The sequence below is a fragment of the Bombus fervidus genome, chromosome 1 (genome assembly GCF_041682495.2).
Source record: "Bombus fervidus isolate BK054 chromosome 1, iyBomFerv1, whole genome shotgun sequence".
NCBI classification, from domain to species: domain Eukaryota; kingdom Metazoa; phylum Arthropoda; class Insecta; order Hymenoptera; family Apidae; genus Bombus; species Bombus fervidus.
Window position 1 is genome coordinate 3,795,820 of NC_091517.1, and position 12,226 is coordinate 3,808,045.

General features: G+C 35.4%; 1 protein-coding gene across 2 annotated transcripts; it reads left to right on the plus strand.

Moving 5' to 3' along the window:
• The first annotated feature begins 7,326 nt into the window (after positions 1–7,326).
• Tap (basic helix-loop-helix neural transcription factor TAP) lies at positions 7,327–10,837 on the plus strand. Of its 2 annotated transcripts, none has more exons than XM_072003979.1 (3): positions 7,327–7,430; positions 8,883–9,083; positions 9,240–10,837. In XM_072003979.1, exons 2-3 carry the CDS (start codon positions 8,898–8,900, stop codon positions 9,747–9,749), a joined length of 696 nt encoding a protein of 231 aa, XP_071860080.1. In that variant the 5' UTR covers positions 7,327–7,430; positions 8,883–8,897; the 3' UTR covers positions 9,750–10,837. The 2 variants fall into 2 exon arrangements, with proteins under 2 accessions (XP_071860080.1, XP_071859991.1); XM_072003890.1 differs by lacking the exon at positions 7,327–7,430 and adding an exon at positions 8,056–8,482.
• Positions 10,838–12,226: the final 1,389 nt, after the last annotated feature.

Consider the following 12,226-nt stretch of genomic DNA (forward strand, 5'->3'; position numbering starts at 1 on the left):
TCTGTACGTTGAAAGTTAATAAATAAAACTATCTCCTTCCTCTTCATTTATTGCGATCTTTTTTGTTTTGCGTTAAAAGTTTCCCAATGATAAAACTATACAAGATATACAGGGCAGGGGAAGGGAAGTGGAGAAAGTTTGAAATTAATACACTATGAATTTTTACTAGTAACTTTTGTGCCACAAATTGTTTTCAGTATTGGTAACAATCTTCTATCTTACGGTATACATTGTATTTACATCATCGCTCTTATTAAATTATAAATCCATTTCGTAAAATTACCATGTCTTCTTATAGTTCTTATTTTATAAACTTTTTTTCATCCACTGCTATAAATTTTATTCGCGATTTTGTAAATAGAAATGTGAAGATTGGTCACGGTTGATAGATTAGAATTGATAAAAATTAATTAGTTCGCGACATCCGCGCGCTCAAACTGTACCCTGGAAGCAACGAAGCATTCTACCGGAAGTGGAGGACGACACAGTTACGGAAGCCTGACGAGCCGCATGCTTCCACGTAGAAGGCTTCCACGCATCCTGAGGGACGCAGACGCGTGCACCAGCTCGATAATAACCGCGTAACCGGCAATTCCGTGCTAGCTGTTTATCGTTGTTTCGCGGGCAACGTCTCGCAACGTATTCCTCCTTGATCGTTGATAAGGGCAAGACCGGTAAAACGAGGAAGACACACGTTCCTGGATGATTTCAGCCTCTGCTAGAGATAATGACCCTTGCTCAAACGCTTCCTTCGCGAGACTGCGCAAGCCAGTCAGTGATAAGCAAAGTATAAACGAAGTGTAATTGCCCTGAGATATCGTGAACGTAATTTTTTTTATGTGTATAAATATAGAGAATGTTGTACGAAGTGTTAGGTGGTCTCGTAATTATGTAGAAGTTTTAGAAGAATTAAGCTTTAACAAGGTTCTAGGCTTGTAGATTTTATGCACCAGAGAATGCATTTGGTTGTGGTAGCAGCATATCTCTGTTAATTATCATCGGTGGATTTAATTGAATGAAATAAATAATCCTATGTTTTGAAATTGTAGCTCTCATACAATTATAGATTGAATTAGTTAAATACATCATATATGCTATTTTATATGTGGTAAATTTATAGCCGGTCTGCAAATATTTATACAGATACTTGATATTAATATAACTATAAATAGAAAATTTAAATAAATATTTCTTTCATTATCTTAGTATTGCAACGAGTACTTTACTTTGGATATTTCGAATATATTTTTTAGTATTCCGTGCTCCGGATATTATATCTTAAATATTTCTACGTATTGAAATTTTCTGTTGAAGTTGACTGATAGAGGAACGAGTGAATGAATTTATAATAGAAAAATATATTGAAATAAGTATATGTATAAGTACAGGTATAGTGTATGCTGATCCAGATCCTCACTCTTTCAGTGTTACAATACAATAGAAGGTAATAGGGAGCGCGTTCATATATTTATAGCAAAGGACATTACCAAAAAGTTAACCTTCGTGTATAGATCTAGCTGAAGGCTACAAGAAACAAAGAAAAGAAACAGAGAAAGGCTACAACAAGAAATCTATTTATAGCTCTTTTGTTTCTAGACCTTGTAACCTAAAACAACATTTATATTCAAGGGCACAATAATATGGACCTCTCCTTGTTTCGAATATTTGTTTCACTAAGTTCTATTTTCTTCGTAACAGCCGTAAGAAATTTTCTATGACAAGTGTTCCAATACTTTCGTGAGGCTCCGTACTCAAGAATAGTTTTATCATACTCCATGCGTCATCGTTACGTATATGCTATTCAGGAAGAAGGAATCAACTCGATGTAGCTGAATGCAACGCGTATGTATATATTATGTAGACCGTGGATGGCGCACGATGGAAACTGCACACGTGCGCACGCGACAAGCGTGACCGCGCGCGGCGCCGAGCGGGTTCGCGCCCGCCTCGTTCCGTCTCGCGGCTTTCTCATCGAGCCGGTTCAAAAGGTCCTGTCCAGGATACGGAGGTGAGAACGCAACAAGCGTAGGCTATAGGGGAGCGACGCTCAAATGCGGCTGGGCCACCCTGCAGTCTCCTTTTTTCTCTCCGTTTCTTTGACCTACGTGACTGGTGGTGGCAATGGTGGGGGGCTCGAAAGGACGCGGAAAAAGAGGACTCACGGAGATCGCGCGAGAAAGTGAGAGGACCACCACAGTCCACCGGAGGAGGATGTTCCCGATAGGATGTGAACGAGATGACTCGTGAACTCTTCCTTTAACAGGATAACTGCTACGGTGGTCATCAATGGTCCACGTAATTCAATTTTTTAGAATTATTCAGGTAAGATAAATTTTATGGATAAACAATTTTCGATAATGTGAATGACTTAAATAGCATTGCGAATATAATGATATTAATATTCGATACAATATCTTGTAGAGATTAATATCTTGTAGAGATTAAATATTATTGTGCATTGTAGTATATCTCAATTCATTGCGGCTCCCAGGACAAAATATGTAAAACTCGCGTAGCATTCCACGTGTTAAGTACTCATTTCTCTAATTATTATATGTAGGTTATATAGAGGATTTAAGAGTTAGACAGTGTAAGTCAATCAATTTCATGAAAAATGACGTATGCCGATAAATATCTCTTCGTTATGAAAATCTTCAGTTATCGGAACAGTTCAATAATTACATTAGAATGACTGAATTATTAATTGTATTATAATGATTAAATTATCCTGTCAACTATACGTTTTGATAATGAAAAAGAATAAATGTAAGACTGACTTACATTAATCGAGTTGTGGCAGTCATATTTCTGTCTTTCTTCTTTTTTTCTTTTTAGGTGAACAGAAAATAGAAAGATTCGCGATTGGAGCAAAAGTCGTGCAAACAGATTAACTAGAAGGAGGCCACGAATGGAGAAAAGAGAGGAGTAGATCGAGGTAGCTAAAGAAGGACGTTGCTGGAAAGACGAGAAGGGGACGTGTACAGTTACCAAAGGCCGAGGCGAACAGCTCCACCTCTGACGATAAAGTATCGACTTTGAAAAGTCGGACAAAGATTGTTTCTCTTTTCTGAAAAAATGATTTCCGGCGATGGATGAAGCACTTCGATGGGAACTGAGGATCGGTTGCAATAAGACGATGATTTTTGGAAAACAAAGATATTACTTCATTTCAAGATCTTCGATTTTTATCATTAGCGATGAAGAAGTACGAAGCAATCTGTTGGCAAATAACAGGTGCTAGCGTTGAAGGTCGAGACATTCTCATACTTTTACTAGCTGCACCTTTAGCGCATATTTAAAAGTGGGAAGATACGCAATTTACTCTTTTCTTATATAAGGAAACGAATAAAGAATGTAAATAAATTAAAAAAAGCAGGAAAATAAAGAACAGAAGCGTATATTATTATTATTGCTATTATTATTGTATAATCATGTATATGATTGATACGGAGTGTATAAATGTATATCAGTATAAACAGAGAATTTGGGATAGAAAAAAAGATTGTAAACAAACAAAGAATATAAACACGTAAGAAAAAGTGGTAAGTAAATAACAGACGTAAAGAAGCAAAACATATAAATAAGCAATCAAGATGGACACAAATACATCAAATCGTTATTATTACACATCTGCGCTGAGAAAATCTAAAAGAAATATCAATACATGTAGCGTTGGCGATAGACAGATGTTTTCTTTGAATCTAATTTCTCATTACAGCATCATTACTGTGTAATCAACGTAACTGTGTAATCATTGACATCGTGTGTAAGACAATGACAACCATGCAATCGTCTGCCCCTTCATAGACGGTCGTATTGTCGTAAGAGGAAGAAAGTCGTGGGATAAAACATAGCTTATACAAAGATCGACTGCGATCTTCTCTCTTTCTATCCGTCGGAGCTCGTTACAGGTCTGGGAAAACTCCCGTGAACTATATGAAACATGGGTGTTGCCAGTTAGTTAACCTACTTCTCACGACGCGCGCCTTTTCCAGGCGAAACCTTTTAAGGAGATCGATTTTATTATGGCGAAGCTTGCCTAACCTTGCACCATTGAAGATATTAATTCTATACATCTCAAACTTACATTACATTTAGAAGTTTATTAATTAATCATTTATGTAAATATTACTATTGTATACTGAAAGGATCGTCTCGTCTTTAACAATCGTTATGTAATGGATTTGAGGAGGATTATTTTACTGTGAATTTTACCAAATAATAAATACTCTTCTTTATCTTTCTTTTTCTCTGTTATATTTGATAAAATTTTGCTCCTGTTAAAAAAGGATTTTCACTACCAACTTTTTAAATAATCTAATATTGCATATTTACTTAAACATATCCATGAACATATTCCAATTCATAAATTCTATCAATCATCGAGATTGGTAAAATGAAACGAGGAAGATGAATAATCCGTAAAAAGGCGTTTGCGCGATCGAGAAGAGAGACGTTATTTATTGCCATAGCCGATAAATTATCCAATTAGAGCGAATCGCTTCGGCAGCTTTCCGCAAACCCTTTTTTAGCATTCGATACTGTCGTACATATCCTCACGCCCCGTTTCCTTTTTATTTGATTTTCGATTCTGCACGCACCCTGCAGCAAATCTTTCGTGTAATTCCCAATATTTCCGCGGCCTGATCGAACATGTGTCTGACACGGCATCGATTTCACGGCGTCCTTTTATCGACGAAATGGCACGAATTTTCTAAGTGTGAAAAAAGGGTTGATCGGAGCCTTTTGCGGCAGAGGGTAGGTATTTTAAGGGTCGACGGTCGTTCGAAAAATAAAGATCAGTCGCAGACTTTGGATTTCAGGCGACTTTCTATAAACTGATACATTTTTGTGTAAATATTTTACTAGAAACAATATCTTTTTAAATATTCTATCGTATTCCAATTTCCAGAACGTTCTGGATTGAGAAATTAAGATATTAAGAATTAATTTCTTTAGAAAAAATGTTCAGACAGAATGTTTTATCAAATTTCTTTCATCTAAAGTTCAAAGTTTTAGTTGATTTATATTCACATGGATTATTACATTTTCATGTACATATTTTATTGGAACCAATTTTGCAATCGTTTTATTATGTTTCAATCTCTAGAAAATTTAAAGAATGTTTTACGGAATTTCCTTGATCTGAAATTCGCAATTTTATAAAATTCGTATTCACGTAGATTTATGTAAATGGCGAGAAGTTATAAAGAACGAACTTACCACTAAAACGGCAATTTCACGGTATGCCAGTTTCTCTGCTCTTAAGAGTACCATGAATGTTTATCAAAAGTCGACTTTCGCATGTCTACTCTGCAAACCGATCTATCATAAACCGCTTTCTAGGTAATAAAGATTTTACTTGAACCGTTGTACAAGAAGTTTTTAGAATATTTTATATTGGTAACGTAAATGGCAAAATTCATAACATCGTGAAAACTTTGCATATTTAGTTATCGAATATAAATGTTTCTATTTAATCGTAAAGTATTTTATATTATATAATTTTTAAGTTGAAATTACGGTAAACTTTTCAAAGAAGCAGATTCATTAAAAGACTCTCGTCTAATGTTGCACTATCAATGGCGCTGATGAGCATCTTAAATGCAAATGAGGTGCATAAAAAGTGGTATTATACACGGCTTTCGTTTATAGTCAGTTCAATAGAGTCGATCGAATCGTATCAAAGCGTATCATGCAAATCACGTATCATCAATCGCATTGATGGTTTGCACTCGAAATCGATCGGCTCGCTACAGCATATTTTATCTTTAGAGGGTAGAATCTTGACATGAACAACTTAGTATAATTATGAATAAACGTATGTAAGCAATAAACTACCGACTGCTTCAGAAAATTCTATTCTAATTATTAGATATCAAATAGTAGTCTTATTTTAATATACTTAAGGACTTATAACGGGAAGAAATGTTAAGTGTTGATGAGAATAAACTTTTATGAAAAGAACAGATTTTATAGAAAATTATAACAAGAAGAAAATTATAACAAAAAGACTCAAACGCTCGAATGAATAACGATCGCGTTCGAACGCTCGATGACCAGATAATGCAATTATGTAAATCTTACGGTGTAACTGTTTCATAATTTTCGTTCATTAAACGAATCATTATCTGTTTTCCGTTTACGATAGGAAAGAAATTAGAGGTAAAAAACTAACAGCCGGCTACCGGTGCAATTACGTACTTGCGTGCTTTAAACTGCTATCGTGCATCAGTGAAGATCCGAAGAAGAGAAACTGTTATCGCTCGAAGAAAAAAGAAAGTTGGGAGCACTGTTAGGTCAGTTATAGGTTCAAGCTTTTCTTTTGACACAAAAATAAGAAAAACAGGATAAGTAATCCTTGAGAGATAAAGAAAATTATAATGTAGGGCCAACTGTTAATATAAATTAATAATTAATTCAAGTGTGTCAAGAATTATAATAGAAATACCAAAGTAATGTAAATTATAAATTGTAAAACACACATTACGTTGAATTATTACTAAAGATATGCCAACCTTGTAAATATCAATGGAACACTGGCTTGAAAATCACAATTTGCTCGTGTTTATTGGATAAATTACTCACTTTGAATACGCGAATATATTATCGATAACAAAACGTTATGTAAACACACGTGATCCTGATATTTTTCGTTCCCTTACGAATCAATCTTGCATATTACTCGTATACCTCTTCATGCCAAACAGTAGACACGATGTTCCAATCATACGCGATTAATACTGAAAGATATTGTTGATTACATAACTTGTCAAATAATATGACGGAGATTGATAAACTTTAATACTTGTAGAAAACATTGATTAATGCTTTTCCTATCGTGCTACCGGTGATCCCTGTGCACACTGCACACTGATATTTCGTGGGAGCTGGAAACTGTGAGTGTGTACTCTCGTGCAATTGCCGATATTTCCCGCGGACATTCGTGATGAAACAAGTAGCTGCGATATGTCAAACTTTTTTACGTTTAATGATACAATTGGAAATTTATGAAAAAAAAAAAGAAAAATAAAAAATACTATTATGTAGAATGTTTTAATAAAGATATATTTTTAAGAAAATACACCTATAGAAGCAAACTAAATTAAAGTTTGTTAACAATTGCAACAATTTATTTCATTGAAAAAGCTATTGTAAACCGATTAATTGTAAAATTCACAGTCGATTGGAAGCTTGTTTATCAGAGGTGATCTACCTATTCGTTTCTATAGTGATGTTCGAGTATTATCAGCTGATTAGCAAATGTGACAGATGGCCATAGTTGGTTTTATTAGATTATCGTTCACTTATTTCCAACCGTACATCCTTGGACAGTATTCAACGAGGTTGCGAAGGTGAAAATTTCAGTGAAAGTCGACAGTGGTGAACGGAAGGATAATTGAGTTTCACTTTTTTGTATAATAAGCGAGGTAAGAGGTATTTGATTAATCTCGTATATTCACTCATCACATTACAGTACAGCAAACGCGCCTTTATTATTGATATTCCGCTATACAGCATAGAAAGCCTGGTTACAAACTGAAGAAATAACGGCGCAATTTCTTGTCTTATAATATAATTTCAAAAAAGAATAGTTTTATCACATTCGAATTATTCAATACTAATTGAAATAATTTAGAGTTAGGAATGATAGTACATTAGACAGATTATCACATATCAGAGACACAGAAATCAATAAAGTTTACTAGATTTTTGAAAAGAATAGATATGAATCATGTTAGTAAGAAAACAGTATTTTAATTACATGTAAGTCATTGTAGATAAGAAAAGAGAGTTAGTCAGTTAGTCAATAAAGTTTATATTAAAATTAAAATTATTGTTAAAAATCAATGTTAATAATTAATATGAAAATCACGAGAGACAAAGCGATACATAACAGTAGATCAGAAGAAAGAATTAATATCTTTATACACAAAGGTAAAACACGTTTATCAAGTGACCATGATATCCTCACCATAGAAATTTCAATAACACGCCACGAAACGAAATCGTCCTTGCATGAGTTCCATGAAGAAGTGTAATCGCCCTAAAAACCTCTAATCTCCTCAACTAGACGACTACATCGCCATGGCACGCGTCTAATACATACAAAGAGAGTGGTGGGGAGAACGTTAGGTGCCCCTACACGTCGTGATTATGGGGTGAACCCTTGGTACGGTGCCCCATAGACGGCGGACCGCCCTTATGGAGGGGGTAAAATACCCCCGGGACGGTATATATGCTCTAAGAGCCCCATGCCACTTTCACAGTACCAAATTGTACCCAGCATAGAACAGTTCTCGTTTCTTATTTCCTTTTTCACGCTGCACACCAAACGTTCGGCTATGTCGTGACAAAAACTTTTCCATATTATTAGCATATCGTGTTATAAAATTTTAATAGGAAGTTAGACTTTATGAAGTGATCGATTGAGGTGACAAATTCTACGAGGATCGTTTCATTGAGCTAACAAGTTTATTAGGTAAGATAACTCTTCGTTAGTCAATTGTTGCGTCAGTGAACGACGCAATTAGAACGTTTGATTGAATATCTAAGCATTTCGGTATATTATGGATACAAAATAAAACAAAAAAGAATAAATTTAAGAGGTTAATCTAGAATTATAGAAGAAATGGAGTAATAAGATAAGAATAAATTCGTAAACTTAATGTGGAACTACAGAACAAATAGAATAACGAAAAATCACGGGTTTAATATAGAACTAGATATAGAAGAATTCGAATATCTTTAACGACTATTCACGTCACGCATTTATCATTTCATTAAACAGAACTATTATTCATCAAATAAGAAAATTTGTTATTTCATTAATCAAAGCTATTGTTCATAAAAAATTACACAATACTGGAGTATCTTTTCAGGAAACCTTGCACAGCATGTCCTCGGAGTATTCATTCTGCAGCGAAGGCGGCTTCGACGAGCTCTCGAGTTCCTCGGACTCCGGTTTCGACGTGAGCTTCGAATCGCCAAAGCACGAGGTCCAATCAGACACCCTGTTTCCACCAGCCAAAGAAGGAAAACGGAAGAAAACCCGAAACACACGGTGCAAGAGTCCCACACAGGTAAGCGGACGTGTCTACCTACGCTCAGCCCAACTTCCCTTATCTAAAAGAACGTTCACCCATCGCAAAGAGATCGAGCAAAGAGAATTCTTCAAAAAGCCGGAAGACAAAAAGAGGAGGCTAAATGATCACAAGGAACCATTGATTCGTCCGCAGGTGCTCAGGCTGAAAAGGAACCGTCGAATAAAAGCGAATGATCGCGAGCGGCACAGGATGCACACACTGAACGACGCCTTGGAACGTCTCCGGATGGCGTTGCCGACCTTTCCGGAAGACACGAAGCTCACGAAAATCGAAACCCTCCGTTTCGCCCACAACTATATTTGGGCGCTGTCACAGACGTTGGGGAATTCCGAGGCAGGCGAGATCACAGTGAACGTGGGTAACGTGACGGTCAGTATCAGTGAGAATGGAAACATGATCACCTCCTCGACCGGAAGCTGTGCTGTAGCCGCGCAGAAGCGGCTTGGACCGTCGCATACTGTCTTTCCTTATCCTCAGGAAAGATTCGTGCCCGAATGGCAGGAGTACGATTGCTATAGCGATCAGAGTGTTAGTCCACCGATGCAGTATCAGCAGTGTTATGATCAGAGGATGTATCATGCGCAGCATCAACTTCCTGCGCCACATCATATGGGACATAATAATATGTATCAGTGTCTTTAGGTAGCTTTTAGCTCGTGGATGTTTTCAAGCACTTTGGTGGGTGATAATGAAAATGATTGTAAGAAAATGAACTTTCATAGTTTTTTTCATTATCGAAGAAGTTTATAAACGAACAGGCAATCGTTTAAAGCAAGTGGTTATGATAATATATGAGAAAAGGTTGACAGATAGAAAAAGTTAATGTGTCAAAGATGACGATTTAGAAGAAGTGTGTACCTAAGAAATTTTATGGACGAATTGAAGGAATTTTCAGGGTCAGTATTTTTGAAGCTTCGAAATGAATTTAGTACTTGCGGAATAGATATATCAGTAATCGCGAGTCGCATGAGTCATCGCCGCCATTGTACCTTTGTAATGAGCAACGATGCTCCAGAAATTGCATATGTTCAGTAGTGAATTCAGTGTTATACAGTGAAGTTAATAAATTTAGCAAATTGGCAATTGCAGAAATTCTAACTAACTAACTAACTAACTAATGATTTGTTAAGTAACGTTTCTGTAAACAAAAATTTTAAACTTAAAGTACTGAGATCTAATCGAACCTTAAGTTTCTACTTGATAATTAGTAATCGAAGACCAAAGAATTTTAATCCTCCATGCTTTAGTGAATTTTTTTATACATTCTACAAAGTTCCAATAACAAGTATAATAGATAAAAGCATGCAGCACAACTTACGAGCAAGGCGAATATATTTTGCTAATAATTGTATCTTACAGAAACCTGCATATCATTACACGGATGTCGAACAGACGTCGTCCAAGATAAATTCGCGTTAAATAATCGACGTGATTGTAAAAAGAAGTAGGCCAGTGCGTAAGATGATCGTTATTTACTTTGTAAGAGAGCATTCTATTCACAACGAATTATTAGCATTAAGGTCTAATGTTAGGCAAACTGATAATATCGTCGTTTCTTCGAAAACATATTTATCATTATTTCTTGTCTTATAAAAAAAAAAAAAAAAAAAAAAAATCAAGGTAGTATAATTAGAAACACGTACTAAATATCGCGTTCCTTTTCTTTTCTAGTCATTGATGCTCTTAGGTTGATCTCGAATACTTGATCTCACCCTTTATTTCTAGATTATTGTATTTAAACATACATTTCCGCCAGTGCTCTTATCGGATCGTGAAATTGCCGATTCAGGGAATATATGTATATTGTACAGAATTTATATCTTATCAATAAATCATATTTTACCTAGATATTTATCCTTTTACTATTTATTTCGTCGACTACCCCCAATATGATTTCAACTTAAACTAATTTAATTGCTTAAAATAATTAAAAAATGAAATAATTAACTATATGTAACATTCCAATGAATTTTGTCCATAAGAAAACGTCAATCAAATATATAACACGATACTACACACAATATTTTAATGCAAATATCAGTCAAATAGATAACACAATATACGAATGATCGTAGATAAACCACGTTTTCGATCATCGATAAAGAGATCGGTAAAAGGGACGAAACGGATCCGCAAACAGTACAGCTACGATTAAGCAGTTATCGTCTTACAAACGAGCATGCTTGAGCCACTTTGCAGGAATGGAGTCCTGTTCAAGAATGAATGAGCACGTGCTAGGGCACGTGTCCTTTGTAGGAATCACTGCAGGGCAGATGTATCACAAGTTGCGCCTGAAATTACGCCTACCCGTCTAATCCGATGGATTACATGACGGACGTGACTTGAAAACATTCGAAATCGGTCAGACGAAAGAAAAAATCAGCCCTAGTAGGTAACCTGTTGTCTCAGCTTTTATCCATAATCTCCCTTTAAATCGCAATTCACATATCGTATTCGTAGTGTCTGAACACATTTAGAAATTAAGGATAAAGAGAAATTTCTATTGCGACGTAAAATTTCATTGGACGCAGAAATCTCGCAATTTTCGTGCACGAATAAATATTATCGAGAAAGTGGATTAATCTGATGGAGTGAAGAGTGGAAAAATGTTATTTTTCCATCACGAATTCAACAACTCGACGGTTATTTTGATAGCCTCATCCCCTTTGCACTCTAGTTGATCGAACGATCGAATTCGCCTATTTATTTTTCTAACACTTGGCTACTGTGTTCTGAAAATGGAACACCTACCTCTACTTGTTATGGAAATTGTCCTTTCTGAAAGCGATGCTTCTTGCTGATTGATCGATTTCTTCTCCAGTTCATTAATTTTACTATTGTATGATATCTGTATGGTACTGAATCACGAAATTCGTTTCTGTTTTTAAATTTAGCAGATTTATCACTGATCTCACTGATATCACTGATGAAGATCTAAGTTTAGTAATTTATCACTGACTTAACATTTATCTATATATATTCAATTTATGAAAGAATATTTGTAATTTATAATATTCATAATTTTCTATCGATTATATCCTCAACATATAATTCTACAGGAAGACGAAGTGATAGAGAAAGATATTTTTGATAGCCGATGCGGTTTCACAACATCCTTT